We start from the raw sequence: 17,666 nt of genomic DNA on the forward strand, positions 1-17,666 counted from the left end.
ATGACAAGTAAATCAAAGGTATGTATCTTTTGAAAACAAAGACGATTCTTAAAAAGTTAATCATCTTTATATTTTTATTTTTCTAAAAAGTCAATAGTGATTGATAGTGGTAGTTGGACAACTAAAATTGGATTCGTAGGAGCAGAACAACCCAAAGAAATATTTCCTTCAATAGTTGGATGGCCAGAGGATACTGATGAATTTCAAGTTGGTGATGAAGTTAAAGAACCAAACATTGAACTTGAGTATCCAATCGATGGAAGAGTGATCAAGGATTGGGATGGTATGCAAAAGATATGGGAATATGCATTTGACAAGCTCCAAGTAGACTCTGAAGAACATGCAGTATTATTGACAGAGCCACCACTCAATCCAATGGCAACCCGTGAAAAGATGGTACAAGTCATGTTTGAAACTTTTAAAACCACTGATGTCTACCTTTCATGTCAACCGGTACTAGCTCTCCATGCCACTGGTAATAAAGACCAAACTGGTATTATCATCGACTCTGGATATAGTGTAACGCATATTGTGCCAATTGCCGATGGATACTGTGTATCAGATGCCATTACCCGACTAGATATCGGTGGACTTGATATCACAAACTATCTTGACAAAATGATATCTGATCGTGGGTATGAAATAGCCAACCAAAACCAAGTGGCCAATGAAATCAAGGAAAAGTGGGCTTATGTTGTCATGGATGCTCGTATTCAAAAGACTACTAATGCCAGCAGCTCTTCTGGACGACACTTAAAGAGTTATACATTACCAGATGGTCAATCTGTCGTTTTAGGAGATGAACTATTCAGTTGTTCAGAAGCCCTATTCTCACCATCACTGATTGGGAAAGATATGGTCGCTGGTATCCACAAAGCCACCAATCAAAGCATTTCCAAATGTCAAGATCCAAAGGATTTGTATGCCAAAATTATTCTGGCCGGTGGCAACACCATGTTCCAAGGAATAGGTAATCGTTTGGCACAGGAGATGAAATCTCTTGCTCCACTGATTGAAAATATCAATGTTGTTGAATCTCCCATCCGAAAGAATGCAGCTTGGATTGGTGGATCTCTTCTTGCATCCCAAGCAGCTTTCGATACAGAATGGTTATCTAAAGCAGATTATGATGAATCAGGTCCTTCCATTGTTAAAAAATGTTTTTAAAATTAAAACACAATAAATTTTAAAAGGTTTCAAAAATAAAGAATTAGTTTTTGTATATTTGCTCCCTGTTCTGTCAGAAAGATATTTTTTTTTTATCTTTTCTTGAATTCCCTCTGATTTTGTGACGTTATCAGAGCTAATGGGTGTCGTCGACTTAGGTAGTGAAACTCAAGATCCGTCAATTATAGATGAGCCCAACCTTGGTTCTGAAAAAAAAAGGGAAATAAATATTATATATCCACATATATATATTTATTTGTTATTTGTTGTCATTTGCTATTGTTTGTTATTATTATTATTATTATTTAAAGGTTTAAATTTAAATTTTGAAGGACTTGCTTTTGTAAAAGAAGGTTTAAACATTAGGACCATAGAGTTTCTCTTTTCCAATTCGTTTTGTTGTATCAAGTCTTCATCGATCCTTGTCTTTTTGCCAAGGAATGATGAGTTTTGTGGTGATGATGGAGGTGAAAATTTAAATGGAAGATTTGAATCCACTTTGGTTGATGGTTGTTGAATCGATATATTACTATAATTATTATTATTATTATAATCATCGATTCGTTTGAAATTACTAATATTACTATTATTGTTGTTGTTGTTGGCATTGTGTAGAAATGATGATGATGATCCCAATGTTGAGCTCTTTGGTCTATTATGTTTAAAGTATAATTTTGATTTACTATTTGATACTTTTAATCTACTTGCATTTTCTTTTGTTGTCGATTTCTTTACCAACATTTCATCATTTAATATATTATTTAATAAATTGTCTGCTGCCGAGGGTGGTGATAGAGTCGTAGTAGGAGGAGTTGAGAGAATTTCAATATTATCACCACCAACAACCATGACAGGTGAAGAGTTTGTTAGACTTGCAGGTTGAATGAAAATACTACTGCCACTGTGTACACGACGTAACCCTCTAAATGAAGATTTAGCCTTTTGTTCTTGGATCTCGTGTTGTTGTAACATGAGCGTGAGTGTATGGATGATTTGGTCAAACATGGGTCGAGCGGTTGGGTCGTCTGACCAACAATGCTCGAGTAATTGGCGATAGTCGGGCGGACAAATATCGGGGATGGGTGGTCTTTCTCCACGAAGTACCATCTCTTCGACCACCGAGTTGAACCGCACCTGTGCATAGGGTAGCTCTCTGGTAATCATTTCCCAGAGAATGACGCCAAACGAATAGACATCGACCTTTTCCGTATAGATCCCACTTCGTCGGATGATTTCTGGTGCCATCCACGCCGTCGTTCCCTTGAGTGGCTCTGAATATCGCTTGGGTGCAAATAGTCCCGTGAGACGACCGCGGTTGATACACGTGTTGAAATCGGCCACCTTGATGTGCACACGGGCATTGGGTGATAGTGATGCAATCAGTAGATTGGGAGACTTTAGGTCGAGATGGAGCATACCGAGTGTGTGTAGGTAATGAATACCCTTTGCAATATCAATTGCCATGCGGAGAATGAGTCGGTATGGCAACTCGATGATACGGTCGTGTAAAACATCATAGAGACTACCACCTGGCATATACTCCATGATAATCGCCCATTTACCAATAACAGTACACCCACCTACATATTTGACGACGTTGGGATGGTTGAGAATACTAAGTGTCTGAACTTCGTTGAAAAAGTCTTGTACAATCTCTGTCGATGGCTCTTGGAATTGATGGAGCAGTTTGACGGCAACCATAATATTGAGGTCTGATGGTGACCGACGTAACCATTTACACTGTTCAAACGATACTCTAGAGACATGTTGTTTGAGGTTGTTGGCTGATATGAGACCCATGTAGACATCGCCTGCAGCACCTGTTCCCAGTCGGTGTTGGAGTGTAATTTCTTGATCAACATCAATCTCTTTGTTTCCAGGGTGGATAGCGTTTGCCTTTACTCTAATCAAAATATAATAAACTTGTTTAGAGTTTATCACCAATTGTACCACCTCGTTTACTTCCATCTCTTGAAATACAGTCAATGAACATCGAATGGTAAACCACTCACCTTTGGCCAACACACCATTCATTGGTACAAATGATAACTTGTATGGTGGTCTACTTGAATCGAGTGGTTTACTATTATTATTAATGTAAAATTGAAATGATGCATCCTTGTCGGTAGAGTTTGACAATAGAAACTTATCATTTAGCAATTGATAGATTGATATTGGTTTTGTCATATTTGATCTTTGTTGGAAATATAATACATGTTTGGTTAATCTAATACCTGTCTTTCTAGAAGATTTGTTTGTTTGTGAACTAGTAGTAGAACCATCATTTGAATCAATTGTACTAATACTATTATTACTATTATCAACATTATTATTATTATTATTATTATTGTTATTATTATTTTGATTATATACATCTTTTCTACCAGTTAATATTTGATTAGCTTGTTTTAAATGAAGAGGAGGTGGACTTTGAGTTTTTGGATTAATGTTTCTACCAGAGAGGATCATTTGGTGAGCTAGTTCTTGTACTGGTTTGATGAGGTCTGGCTTGTCACGCATAAATTGTAACATTGTCTCTTGTTCAATTCCATTGAGTACGGTGCCACTACAGGCCAACAAAAATAGTGGGAGGATAGGGTCAGAGTCAATGTGAGAAAAGAGAGTAAACTCTATACCTCCTCTAATATGTATGGTACTATAGATATCGATTGAAATGGCATTGTATACAACCAACTCCACCTCGATGGTGATCGACGAACCCACTGGAATCGTTCCACTGGCAGGTTCAAAGCTAATTGTATAGTTTATATCAAAAGGTGATAGGATTTCATATTGTATAGGTGATGTTCCAAGATTATGAATTTGAAAGTATTCCTTTGCAAGATGAAATACTAATATCTTTGGTTGACTTGCTGTAACAACAGCTTTAGTAACTGATTGTTGTTGTTGTTGTTGTTGTTGTTGTTCAACATTTGGAGGTGGATGAAATATGGTTGGTGATCGATTATTCCTATTCAATAATGTATAAGGTTTGTAAAATGGTGAATTATTATTTTGATTATTATTATTATTATTTTGATTATTGTTATTTTGATTATTATTGATCGCTAAATTTAAATGAGGTGGAGGTGAAGGGGTTGTGGTTGGAGTGGTATTGGTTGGAGAGGATGGTGAAGATGATGAAGTGGATGGAGTTGATGGACCAGATGTTGGTGTATTGGTACCACCACTACTACTGCCACTGCTTCCACTACTTCCACTACTATTGTTGGCAGAATAGGGGTTATCATTTTTGTTGACAATGATTGGGATGGGTCGTGGACGATGTTGTTTTTGTTTCTTTTCGAGGTTGTCGCCGAGATTGTTGTAGGTTTGTTCGAGTATTTCATCGGGTGGTTGTTCATCACCAAATGCAAGGTAGGGAACATCCAAGTTTTCTTGTCGGAACCTCAACTTTCTCTTGGACAGTGATACCTTCATGGTTGAACTCACCGACTCTTGTGATCGTTGATGAGTAAGCAATGAAGGTGCTTGTGCAAACGACTCTTTTCTCTTCCATCCAATTGCCAAATCTTTGAGTGACGAAGATAGCTGATCGGCCAATGAATTTGATGTAGCCAACGATGTAGTCAATGATCTACTTGCCATAACATCACTAATTACACCAACACTTGGATTAATAAATGACATTGGTGTTGAATTACTACTAGTCATAGTTGTAGTTGTATCCAATTGACCAGTAGTAGCCTTTTTAATCATATCAACCCATTTCTTTTGATCTATTACAGTTTGACATGAAATTAAATAAACTCTAGATGATGAACTATTATTATTATTATTATTTGATGTTGTTGTACTAGAAGAGGTAGAAGATGTAGTTGCAGCAGTTGCTGAATTATCAGAGTTTGTAATAGTAAAGCAATTATTTCTATTTTTACATAATGTATAGTTTACTTCTGTTGTTCTTGTTATTGGTATAATTCCTTTTGGTTTACTTGTTTGCTGTGTAGTGGTATAAATGTTGATCGTGTTAATATCTATCTATCTATCTAGTTTTCTCTCTTTTCTCTATTTCTTACCCAATTTAAATTAGTTGTATAATAAGATAAAGAATCATTCTTTAAGATGAACCATCTAACCTTCCAATTCTTTACTCTTTCACCTTGTTTGGTTAGAAAGCCTGAATGTACAACAGACCTTGATAACTGCTGTTGTTGTTGCTGCTGCTGCTGTTGCTCCATTTGTAGTTAAAAAGAAAGGAGAGAGAGGAAGGATGTTACTTCTACCTCTATACTACTCCTTATTCTATGTATGTAGTACAAAATAAATAATAAATGATGACAAAAGAAGGGTGGTGCAAAAATTGAACAAGACGAATAACAATGGGTAGTGTGTGAGTTGACGAGAGAGAGGGGGGTCCAAGCTTAAACAACCAAAAAGCCTATTCGCTTGTAGTTTTATAGCTAAATATCTAGATCGGATCTTTTTTATCACAATCTGGCTTCCCTTTCGAACCCACCAATTCAATTCAATTAATTAATCGTTTGTTTTTTTTACTTGTAATTGTTTGGTATACATATACTTATAACATCTCAAGTATTAATTTTATTTGTTATTTTATTAATTGTTTACCTTCTTTTTTTTTTTTTTTTTTAAAAAAAAAGGTAGGTGAAGTGATTTGATTTGAAATAATATAGATTATCTACATGATTGAAAAGAATTTTAATTTTAATTCTTTTTTGGCTTTTGGGTCTTGTTGTTGGTGGCATTCAATAATTGTTGGACAGCGGCATTGAATTTGGATTGGTAGTGTGATAATTCATTTTCATATCTGGTATTATCTTTTTGGGACAATTGTTCATATGGTTGTTTTTGTTCGGGAGTAAGAGCATTCCATTGTGTGGCAACATTTTTGGTAATGTCAGCGAAATTGGTTCTATCGGTACCTTGTTTAAATTGTGACTTTTGTGTGATAAAGAATTGGATGTATGGAGTCAATGGTTTCTTTGGTTTGACCAATTTAGTTTGGTTCTCTTCTGCAATCTTTTTGTTGTGTTGTGCTGCCGCATCAACATATTTCTAAAATAAATATAGATAGATAAATATAGATAGATAAATAGATAATCATTGTATTAGGTATTGATTTTAAAAGGTTGAATAGTAATAGGCTTTCTTACATTTTTAGAGGATTGGTCCAAAAGTTTAAATGATTCGGAAAGTGGTTTCATCTTTTCTTTAGTGACAACTCCATGAGAGTTGGCAAAGTTGGTTTTGACATAGATTGACCATGCATTGACAAAACTCTTTGGCTTGTTTGCTCTCTCTACCTTGGCAACAGCTCTTTCTAGTTGTTTGTCGGCCTTTAATTGCTTCTTTTCCTCTTTAGCTTGAGCTTTTACTTTGGCTTCTTCAACTGTCAATTTTGGCTTGGCTTGACTCTTCTTGGTGGTGGCAGTTGTAGCAGTAGCAGTAGCAGTAGAATAGAACCATGTTGATGATCCAGCACCTAGAGACTTGGTTGACAGTTTTTGAATTGACACAAAAGTCTTTAAATAATTCATTTTATATATATATAATATGATTGTGGTTGGTTGATAGATAAGGTTAAAAAATTATATATATACAGATACAAATACAAATACAAAAGTTTTAAATTAAATGAAATGAAATAAGTGTACTCTCCCCCTTTAACCATCAAACCAAAAGATCTTTGTTTAATTTATTTTTATTTTTCATGAGTTTGCAGATTATTAGAAATAATTCAACAACAAGCTCACCATCATTAATCACTAACACATTAATTTTTGAACTTCAACAAAGCATCACAAACATACATGTATGTAAGCGTCAAATTTAATAAATAGACAACTAAACCTAATCTAACTAACAATCACATTACTCTTTAGTAATAGATTACTTTTTTTTTGAATGCTATACCAATTGATTCGACAAACTGTATTATCAAAAGAATTAAACCTATTTAAACATGTTAGAGATATTCATGTACAAATGATTCGTAGTGGTGGTGTGACTACTGGTGTCGTGGTCGTCAAAGATAATACTAAAATAGTATCCTATAGTAGATCATTGATTAAATCATACAATCAAATTAAATGTATATCTTGGATGTGTCAACATGGCTACTTTAATCTTTTAAAGGATAAATTAGAAATGTCACAAAAAGATCAATTATTCTCTTTGACGGTTAAACAAGAGAATATAAGGATGTTGGTGTATTATTCAACACATGTCTACAATGTACCATTTGAAACCTTTCAATCGATTTACAAGTACCTCCAAGAATACTTTTACGATGACTCTGTATTGGCCTATTGTGGTAGAATAGATATTCTTTCTTTTCTACTCTTACAAACTAGTCCACGTAGATTAGATCCATTCACACCATTCTTTAATTATAATCATATTTATTTGAATCGGTATACATCTACTCGTAGTGACAACAAACAAAAAAAGAATACCAACCTTGACACTCCATTCAAACCGACCATTGAATACATGATTACCAATTCATTATGTTCAATTGGTAATATTGATTTGGTTCAATTTATAATCAATAATATTATATTAAATAATAATAATAATAATTCAGACAATGAATTAATATTAAATCAAATTGGATTGGAATCAATAACAAGTTTTGGGTCATTGTTAAAGATATCAACAAATAGTGGATTGGATATAGATAGAAAATATAAATGTATTAGATATTATTATGATACATTTCTTTGTAAAAGACAAAGATTGGATTGGAATAATAAGGATTTATTGTATCAAGAGTATGAACAACCTTTAGACTTTGGGTTCAAAGATATTGGTCAATTTTATCAAAAATGTAAACTCAAAGATGTTGCAAGCCATCTTTTACTATGTTGTGATCAAGAAATTGCAAATCGTATCATTTCCTCGTTTCTTCTTGACTCTACTAGTCGAGATAAAATGAAAAGGAAATTGGCCAAGGCTCTCATCAACATATCACCACAACAATTTCAACAAACACCAATACAATGTAGACAATCTTACATTTCAACCTTTTTGGCTTTAAACAACAACAACAACAACAACAAACTAAAAATCAACACAAACTCTACCAAACCAATACCATTTTCAACAAACATAGACAATGAATTTATTTCATTTCAATTAGAGTTTTTAGAACATTTTATTGATAATCATTGTTTGGTATCTATATCACCAATAGTACAATCATTGTGTAATTATTTTTCATCTTTCTCCTCCTCCTCCTCTGCTTCACCCTCCTCTTCATCCAAAAAGTTGGTAGAATATTTATTACAACTTCATCAGAGATGTTTAAATATTGGTTACAAAAATAATAATATGTTTGATTTAATTTGTTTGTTTGGTACAATGGAACAAATTCAATATGCTTCCAATTATATCAACAACATTAGTGGTACTGTAAAGGAAGAAGATAATTTTATTTTTGCAAGTTCTGATGCAATTGATAATGCAGCATCCCGTTCAACGTTTGGATTGGATATTGTAAAGTACTTGCATACAAATAGAACAGAGGGATGTTCAGAAAAAGCCTTTGTTAATTGTCAAGACCCGTCGGTCATGTTGTACCTCTTCACCAACTATGAATCAATGCTCTATCAACCAGAGGACGATAGTCTTGATAATCATATATTTGGACTGGGCCGATTTATTGGTACTTGCAATCAAGAGGTGATTCAATTGGGGTTAAAGATATCACAACAAAGAAATGACCAACAACAACAAGATCAATTAGTAGAGGTGGCCAGTATTGCCAAACCAATACTGAAAATGAAAGACATTGGTCAAAGAAATTCAATATTGGAATTAATCAAAGACCCATTATTCAGTACAATGCAAGACAAGGAGAAGAGTGAAAATTATTATCATATGTTTTCAGAGGCTTGCTCACAAGGTAACTTGGAACTATTCCAATCACTTGAAAGAATCCTTGGATGTACTGAACCATTACAACTCGTACCACCTATAACCAAACAAAAGACAAGTCTTTTGGATGATGCCTATTTAAATGGAATGAATATAGATTTATTCATTTATTTAATAAAAGGTAACAAAGAAGGTGGTGGAAAATATATGGATAAATCATTTATTCAAATCATAAAATATGGAACATTAAAAGAATTCAAGTGGCTTGAATCACATAAACAAATAACTTGGTCTTCATTGGATAAAATATTTGTATCAAGTGCTGAACATGGAAATTTAGAAATATTTAATTATCTATTACAAACTAAACAACCAAATACAGTCATAGGATTACAACAACCAATATCTCCAAATTGTAACCAAGTCATGTTGGAATTATTATTATTAAATTTAGATTATTTAAAACAACAACAACAACAACAACAAGATGATTATATCAATCAATTGGTTTATTTTGAGTTATTGGAAAATGAAAATGTTCAATTGGTTAAAACACTCGAAGCTTCAAAGATCAACTTTAAACTTTCAACCAAACAAACGATACATCTTTTAAAAAGAGCTAATTTATATGTAGTTGAATACATACAATCTATAGGATTGATTGATTCAATAGATTATCATGTATATCATATTCTCAATTGTTTTACTCCAATTTATATTCAACAACTATTACAACGACATCAACAACATCAATTTAAATTTGATAAATATCAACCAAATAGATTTAAAAATATTCAATCATCACTTCAACAACAAAAACAAAAGAAAACCAACTCTTCTACTTCCTCTTCTTCTTCATCCTCTTCTTTTATTCAAATGGTATTTTCGAATCATTATTTATTGAAAAAGATAATATCATATACATGGAATCCAAAAGTATCAAAAAGAGAAAAGTATCTGGATAGTCATCATTCATCATACAGTAGAAAAGAATTATTGGCCTATAAAATAGCAAGAGGTGATGAAAAGAATGTACCATTTGATAGACCACAACTTTTATTGGATTACAACTTTTTAAAAGTTGTTTTGGATAAAGAAATTGCAACCGTTGATAAATTGGTATCCTATTCACCATTAAATATTCATATAATCGAATATTTACTATTTGATCCAAATCTAAAACAAAAAGTTGGCTCTAATGAATTGGATTACATGTTTAGACGTTTCTTTAGTAAATGTCAACTACAAGACGCTCATAATAGTTGGTTATTCAAGCACAGACATTATCTTTGCCAACAATATGGATATTTGGAAAAGAGTGCAATGCCAGGTTTACAATATTCAGCTCGTAAGAGTTGGTCAACTAGTAAACCAAAAAAAACAAGAAGAAAATACAACCACAAAGTACCAGAATACAATCAACCAGACGTTGATCTAGATAAATTATTCCAAATGGCGGCTGAAAGCAAGAAACAGAAACAATCGGTGAACCATTTATTCAATCACAGTTTTTGTAGAAATTTTAATCCTCTTTTAATTGAAAATGGAGATCATAAGAAGAAGAAGAATAGATCAATGAAAAAGATAAGCTTGGCAAATATACATTGTATTGCACATCATCTTTCGGCAGACTCTAGTTGTTGTGACAAGAATGCAAAGGAAATAAGTCAATCCGAATTATTATTAAAGAAATACATGTCATCTTCATCATTGCAAGAAATATTGTACGACGGTAGTAGTTGGAGATTTCACGAGCAACCTCTAAGCATTGAACAATGTGCAGGTTATATTTACAGTTATTTTTACAATGCAACTCTTGACCACGAGGAATATTTGATCCGAGTGGTTTCGGGTCAAGAAGAATTTTCTGTGCAAGAAAATACAATTTCCTTGGGCTTTACAAATACAGTAAACAAATTATGTAATCGATTGATAACTAAAATGGTCTATCAACAATTGATCCATTTATCAAATACTTGTCAACAGCCACTTTTTCGCTCCCTACTACAATTAATTTTCCCAAATAATTATTATGGTTTGAAATTCAATCAAAAGTTACTACAAGAAAGAGAGGGCGAATTTGAAATGGTAGACTTTCAAATTGGAATTTCACCCAACAACGATGAATACCATGAACAACTTTGTATAGTCATTGAAAATCTATTGGATTTCAAGGTATTGGAACTTTGTAAAAAGAGATATATCAATTCTCACTTTCTTTTACATGACAAACCAAAGACACATTCAACCATTTTACAATGGATATTGGATCGAGATGGTCAGTCTCTTGATATCTACCTACCATACTACTATTATATAGTAGAGAATTGGCAAGACTATCCTATCCCTTTGGACACACTTGGCAAGAGACCAGATTTGATTCAAGTCTATCAACAGACATTGGAAATGATCACAAAAACGCAACCCACATTAATCATTTCCTATCAACTTGCAGTGGTTGCTTGTGCACTTTTCTATGGAAACATTGGATTACTAGAGACTATTGGTTGGGAATATATAAATATTCATCTATTAACAGTATTTGGGTTGAAAATGCCTAAACACAAACAAACTCACAATGAATGGTCATCGTCAAGACAATTGTCTATCACTCCATTAAAATCAATTGACTATTTACAATACTATTGTATTATTCTCATCAACAGTTGTTCAAAACATTTACCAGAAAATACCATTCAACTTTATCATTTCAATTTACCATTATTGTTGGAAATTAATAAAATTTTAAAATAAAACTTTATTTATTTAAAAAAAAGAGGGAGGGATATTTACACTAGGAAGGAAGGAAGGGACCAATTGATTTACAGTACAGTTGCTGGGGAAGTTGGAGCGTTGGGCGATTCGATTGTGGAACCGTCTACATTTTGGTCTGATGATTGAACTGGTGATAATTGGTCGGCTGATGACTCTGATGATTCATTTACTTTTGGTGGTTCTTGTGATGATGATGATGGTGATTGGTCAGTTGATGATTCTTCCAATTTCGATGATGGATTCACTTTTGGTGGTTCTTGTGATGATGATGGCGATTGTTCTGATGATTCAGATGCTTGGCCAGCCGATGATTCTTCCAATTTCGATGATGGTTTCACTTTTGGTGGTTCTTGTGACGACGATGATGATGATGATTGGTCAGCTGATGATTCTTCCAATTTAGATGATGGATTTACTTTTGGTGGTTCTTGTGACGACGATGATGATTGTTCTGGCTCTTCTTGAGATGACGAGGTCTCCTCGGTCATAGGCTCCTCTGATGATTCTGGTGCTTCCAATTTCGAGGATGGATTTACTTTTGGTGGTTCTTGTGATGATGATGATGATTGGTCAGCTGATGACTCTTCCAATTTCGAGGATGGATTTACCTTTGGTGGTTCTTGTGACGATGATGATGATTGTTCTGGCTCTTCTTGAGATGACGAGGTCTCCTCGGTCATAGGTTCCTCTGATGATTCTGATGCTTCCAATTTCGATGATGGTTTTACTTTTGGTGGGGCTGCAGATGGAGTTGGAGTTGGAGCTGCAGATGAAACTGGAGCTTGCTCCTCTTCCACTGATGATGATGAGATTTCCTCAGATGAAGATCCTGTAGGAGCAGCCATGACCATAAAATGATTGGATTCAAAGCTTGTCATCACCAAACAACTGGCCAATAATACCAATATTAAAAAGGTGGAATTTAAGAATTTCATATTGTCGTGTGTTGTAGGATTTTAGAAACTAAACTATTTTGTTTGTTTGTTTGTTTGTTTGTTTGTTTGTTTGTTTGTTTGTTTGTTTGTTTGTTTGTTTGTTTGTTTGTTTGTTTGGATGATTATGTTTTGCTTGTTTGTTGTTGTTGTTTGTTGTTTGTTGTTTGTTGATTTGAATGATGAATCCAGAGGATCCTTTGTATTTATACTATCTTGGTAAAGCAAGAGAGTTGACGACGTTGGCTCACTGCAATAAGACAACAATAAACACGTGGGTAGGGAAAGAAGGGAGAGATATGATGAATACATCACATCCACCAATACCACCAATCACTACCTACAGTTTGCGTGAAAAAGGGAGAATGCGTTGATCGAACAGATTTATACTACACTTTAAAATAATAAATCATTCTCTCTAAAAGTACTAATAGTTGATTCAATGATCAATCGTTGATACGATCACTGCGATTGTCATTTAATTCAAATAAACTAAGACGGTTGAACCGTCTTTCCTTCTCGCATCTATCTATCTATCAATCTAAAAATCCATCATCTCTATTGTTTGTTTGAATGATGACATGCTCTTTATAGCAAGTACTTGTACGTGCTATTATAATCTTCCTCTTTTAGCACTTCTACCTTTTATAACACCATTTCTGCAGACATTACATTCATTATATTGGTTGTTTTGTTTTGTAAATCATTCCATTAATGATAATATTGAATAATAATAATATTGAATATAATACAAATATATTTGTATATATATGGGAGTGAGGGTTTGAAAGAATGAAAATAATTTGTAAAGGTCAAAACACCACAATCTTGTTTAAATCATTTTAATTTATTCAAGAGAAATGGAAGATAGTAATAATAATAATAATAACAATAGTAGTAATACTACTACTACAACCACGAATACTAATATAGAGCAACCATCTTCACCACCAACAAACACGAGTTCTGATACAAACATTAATACACCATCATCATCATCATCAACCACCGAACCTACAAAAAGAGATTCAAGTAAGTAGTCAACCAACAATCAACACAAAGATAGATCATATGTGCTAACAATTCATACTATTGTTACTTGATATTATTACTTGTTGTTTAGTTATTATATATTTTAAGAATGCAGGTAGTGCACCAGCTTTAAAACAAAAGAAATTTAAATTACAAGCAACGTTATCTTTTCAACATGTAATCGATAATCTTAGGAAACAACTTAAAATGAAACCAAATGAACCATTGGTAATGTCATCCAACCAAATTGAAATTAAATAATATACTACTTTCTTACTTTCTTACTTACTTGTATACTCACTTCTCTCTCTCTCTCTCTATTTAGTTTTGTTTTGTAAATCAAGTCTTTCAACCTTCTCCTGATGAATGTTTAAGTGAATTATTTAAAGTATGAAATAATCTAGGTTTCAGACTAGCAACAAACCAACTAATCTATTCTCTCTCTTTCTATATTTAGTGTTTTAGTCATAACGATCAATTAGTTGTAAATTATTCAAACGCTCCTGCTTGGGGATAAACTATTCCCCAATATATTATATTATATTCAATCACAAACAAATATAATTCTTTTTCTTGCACATATGTAATGTTATCAAAATATTATTATTATTGGAAACAACCAAACAACAATTATAATTGTTGTTTCAGTAATTGAATGGAATGGATCAATCATCTTTTTTATTTTCCTCTTCTTCTTCATCTGATGAATCATATGCAAACAATGATGATGCCACTGCAGTATCTGTAGTTGAAGATGATGAAGAATCTTCTTGCAACTTTTGTTTCTTTATATCATTTTCTTTGGCATTTATCGTACTGGTATTATTCTTACTATTATCCTTGGTATTATTATTTTCACTGTCCTCTTCATCAACAATACTTTTTCGTTTAACTTTGATAAATGAATTTCCAATTTGTGATTTCTTTGTTGTTGTTGTATTGGTGGTATCGACAAGTTGATCGATAATGAGAATGCTAGGATCAGTGGATATATCTTTAGGAGGAGTTACTTTTTTGGTAGCCAATCTTTCTTTTTTAATTTGTTCCATCTCTCTTGCAACCTCTTGTTCTTCTTTTTTTTTCTTTTCCTCTTTTTCCATCTCTTGCTCTTGGAAATATTTTATATCATCATCGTTTAATCCTTCAGATGCCTCTATAGAGAATGAATGAATATGCCAATAATTTGTCAATTTGTGATTGATAGATACATGTATTTATCTTAGTTGTTGTCATTCATACTATCTTTATGTTTCTCACTCCAAGCACTATCCTTTAAATTCTTTTGTTCTTGTAGTCTTTCAAATAGTGTTCTACCATCATTCTCTGCGGCCGATGTTCTTGCTTTACCACCATACAAGTCTTTTTGTTCTTCTATTTCCTTTTCACTTATGAATCTATTAAATGACATGATTAATCAATCTAGTTTGGAATTGTGTATTCTTTTAAAAAAAAAGATTTAATAAATGATAGCAGATATGATGTATGCAGAGAAATAGAGACTTTTCATCAATGAACCCATATTGCTCTTTTTTTAAATATTAATATTTTTGCCTTTTTTGTTCAAACAAGCACTATGAAGTGTGGGTTTGTTACATTTTTATTTAAATACCATCTTCTATCTCTATAGTTTGTTAGTTAGTTTATTTATTTATTTATTTATAGTTGTATCATAAGAAGAAGAAGAAGAAGAAATAGAAAGTAAAGATGGATGTTACACTTTCAACTACAACTACAGCAATGGCAGCTGATCCTGTAACTTCATTGTATGAAATTGCTTATAAATTAGATTCAAGTCAACAATTTGCAGGTGTATGTGTCAACAATCAACAAAGAGAAGAGATTGCTCTTGAATATATATATATATTTATATTTATATTTAATTTCTATATATAGGATGAAGAATTATTTAAAACGATTATTGATTTATCAAAGAGTAATAAGCAGACAAAACAATTGTCATCACAATTCTTTTCAAAGTACTTTAAGAGATTTCCTTCCACTCAAGAAAAGGTTATTGACAGTTTGATCGATTTGATCGAAGAGGATGATATCCCTGTTCGTGTCAGTGCTCTCAAAGCCATACCTTCTATTTGCACTGATAATCCAGAGTACATTGCAAAGTTGGTTGATATCCTTGGTCAATTATTAAATACTGGTAAGTTAGAATGTGAAAAACAACTATATATAATTAATATTGTTGGTAATAATAATGATGGTTAACACAAAATAATAACAATAATAATAATGAATAGATTCACCAATCGAGTATGAAAGTACCAAAAACTCAATCATTGAATTGTATAAACTCAATTCTGCCAATACTTTAAACTCGATTCTCTTGTCACTCGAAACTGACAATCAAAGAGAATTCATGTTAAAGTTTATCAAGGAACGTCTCATGTCTCTTATTAGATTAGAGTATAAACAAAGTACAATGGAAGCTCAATCATTCTTTAGAGAAAGAATTTTAAAGGTAAAAAATAGAAAAAAAAAAGAAGATCATATGATTGTTTATTAACAAATCAAATTTCTCTTTCTATCCTTCTAGTTGATTGGATCATCAAAAGATGGTGAAATTGAAATATTGGTAGAATTATTTAATTGTTTCCCAAAATACATGTTAAAGGATGCAATTGTATTTTGTGATACTCTTTTATCATTGATTCATAAATTACCAGTTGTTGAAACAAAGAAAAAAGTTTATTTCATTTTAGATATGTTGGTTAAAAAATCTACTGTATTGTATCAAAAAAAAACAAAACAAAAGAAATATATATATATATTTATTGTTATATTAATTATTCTTTTTTTCTTTTTTAAGCAAAATAATAATGAACCAGTTGGTAGTGGAATTTTTGAATTTTATAAAACAAAGATATTCCCATCATTAAATGATATGTTGGAAGCTGATCAAACTGATTTTATCACTAAATTTGCTCTCATCACTCAATCTGCCAATACCAATGACGCCCCAGAATTATTTGAAATTGTATTTAAACTTTTAAAAGTAAGAAAAGAAAATATATGTAAAGATTTAATCGAATCATTGTGGTCTAATTTATTATCCTTATTATTTTCTTTTATAGGACAAAATACCAGTACCAGCACCAATTGATTATGATTTTAAATTGACAATACTTGAAGCACTTTTATTGTCATTTAGTAATTTGGGAGCAAAATCACCAGCACAAATGAGACGTCTTTGTGCTTACAAGACCAACACTGGACAACCAAGCGACATGGCAACTGATTTGGACCCAAGCAAGTTTGATGACTTTGTTGCAAGATTGCGTGTATTGAATGATCGTATCGGAACGACCGATGCCAAGTTGAAAAAGGCAATTGAAGTCTTGCCAAAATCAGACACTGAACAACTTGCCCAACTCATCAAATCACAAAAGACAACCTCCAACCTCATCCAATTTATCCGTAATCTCTCTAAAAATCCACCCATCCTCAACAACTCGGCCATCAGACCATCATTTGCCAAAGAACAAAACCCAATGAAACAATTTAAAAAACAATATCAACCAAATTATCAACATCAACAAGTAGGTGGAGGACAAAAACAACAAAAACAAAAGAATCAAGTAGGACAAAAACAACAACAACAAAGTCAACAAGGTCAACAAGAAACACAAGGACAATCAAAAAATAGATATCAACCATATGTACCACCAAATCTTAGACGTTCCAATGATAATAATAAGCAACAACGTGGTGGAGGACAAGGCCAACAACAAAAGAGCGGTGGAGATGAACCAAGAGTACAATTAGAGTTTTTTACAGAAAAATCAAAAACAAAACAACCTTCTCCTTCTTCATTCAAAGGTAGAGGAAGTAAGAGCTTTTAAAAATAAAAATAAATAAATAAATAAATAATAAACTATTTTTGGA

At 32.6% G+C, this 17,666-nt stretch overlaps 9 protein-coding genes across 9 annotated transcripts; 5 read left to right on the forward strand and 4 right to left on the reverse strand.

Annotated features, from left to right (window-relative positions):
* Positions 1 to 1,167, forward strand: DFA_09958 (uncharacterized protein; the record flags this gene model as incomplete). Its single annotated transcript, XM_004351802.1, has 2 exons — positions 1 to 18; positions 91 to 1,167. The coding sequence occupies 2 exons, from the start codon at positions 1 to 3 to the stop codon at positions 1,165 to 1,167; spliced, it is 1,095 nt and encodes a 364-aa protein (XP_004351854.1).
* A 276-nt stretch (positions 1,168 to 1,443) lies between these two features.
* Positions 1,444 to 5,369, reverse strand: DFA_09959 (pleckstrin domain-containing protein; the record flags this gene model as incomplete). The annotated part of the gene is made up of 2 exons (XM_004351803.1): positions 1,444 to 5,169; positions 5,208 to 5,369. The coding sequence occupies 2 exons, from the start codon at positions 5,367 to 5,369 to the stop codon at positions 1,444 to 1,446; spliced, it is 3,888 nt and encodes a 1,295-aa protein (XP_004351855.1).
* Positions 5,370 to 5,856: 487 nt separating this feature from the next.
* Positions 5,857 to 6,689, reverse strand: DFA_09960 (uncharacterized protein; the record flags this gene model as incomplete). The annotated part of the gene is made up of 2 exons (XM_004351804.1): positions 5,857 to 6,207; positions 6,306 to 6,689. The coding sequence occupies 2 exons, from the start codon at positions 6,687 to 6,689 to the stop codon at positions 5,857 to 5,859; spliced, it is 735 nt and encodes a 244-aa protein (XP_004351856.1).
* Positions 6,690 to 7,056: 367 nt separating this feature from the next.
* DFA_09961 (uncharacterized protein) lies at positions 7,057 to 11,784 on the forward strand (the record flags this gene model as incomplete). The annotated part of the gene is made up of 1 exon (XM_004351805.1): positions 7,057 to 11,784. The coding sequence occupies one exon, from the start codon at positions 7,057 to 7,059 to the stop codon at positions 11,782 to 11,784; it is 4,728 nt and encodes a 1,575-aa protein (XP_004351857.1).
* A 68-nt stretch (positions 11,785 to 11,852) lies between these two features.
* DFA_09962 (uncharacterized protein) lies at positions 11,853 to 12,740 on the reverse strand (the record flags this gene model as incomplete). Its single annotated transcript, XM_004351806.1, has 1 exon — positions 11,853 to 12,740. The coding sequence occupies one exon, from the start codon at positions 12,738 to 12,740 to the stop codon at positions 11,853 to 11,855; it is 888 nt and encodes a 295-aa protein (XP_004351858.1).
* A 179-nt stretch (positions 12,741 to 12,919) lies between these two features.
* DFA_09963 (uncharacterized protein) lies at positions 12,920 to 13,111 on the forward strand (the record flags this gene model as incomplete). The annotated part of the gene is made up of 1 exon (XM_004351807.1): positions 12,920 to 13,111. The coding sequence occupies one exon, from the start codon at positions 12,920 to 12,922 to the stop codon at positions 13,109 to 13,111; it is 192 nt and encodes a 63-aa protein (XP_004351859.1).
* A 486-nt stretch (positions 13,112 to 13,597) lies between these two features.
* On the forward strand, positions 13,598 to 14,286 carry atg12 (autophagy protein 12; the record flags this gene model as incomplete). The annotated part of the gene is made up of 4 exons (XM_004351808.1): positions 13,598 to 13,769; positions 13,861 to 13,997; positions 14,095 to 14,157; positions 14,227 to 14,286. The coding sequence occupies 4 exons, from the start codon at positions 13,598 to 13,600 to the stop codon at positions 14,284 to 14,286; spliced, it is 432 nt and encodes a 143-aa protein (XP_004351860.1).
* Positions 14,287 to 14,434: 148 nt separating this feature from the next.
* DFA_09965 (uncharacterized protein) lies at positions 14,435 to 15,177 on the reverse strand (the record flags this gene model as incomplete). Its single annotated transcript, XM_004351809.1, has 2 exons — positions 14,435 to 14,922; positions 15,009 to 15,177. 2 exons carry the CDS (start codon positions 15,175 to 15,177, stop codon positions 14,435 to 14,437), a joined length of 657 nt encoding a protein of 218 aa, XP_004351861.1.
* Positions 15,178 to 15,473: 296 nt separating this feature from the next.
* On the forward strand, positions 15,474 to 17,623 carry DFA_09966 (uncharacterized protein; the record flags this gene model as incomplete). Its single annotated transcript, XM_004351810.1, has 6 exons — positions 15,474 to 15,578; positions 15,663 to 15,924; positions 16,022 to 16,242; positions 16,318 to 16,506; positions 16,591 to 16,776; positions 16,856 to 17,623. 6 exons carry the CDS (start codon positions 15,474 to 15,476, stop codon positions 17,621 to 17,623), a joined length of 1,731 nt encoding a protein of 576 aa, XP_004351862.1.
* Positions 17,624 to 17,666: the final 43 nt, after the last annotated feature.

The sequence above is a fragment of the Cavenderia fasciculata genome (assembly GCF_000203815.1).
Source record: "Cavenderia fasciculata unplaced genomic scaffold Scf_EU5ZYIE02H8LDV-5, whole genome shotgun sequence".
Classification (NCBI taxonomy): Eukaryota; Evosea; class Eumycetozoa; order Acytosteliales; family Cavenderiaceae; genus Cavenderia; species Cavenderia fasciculata.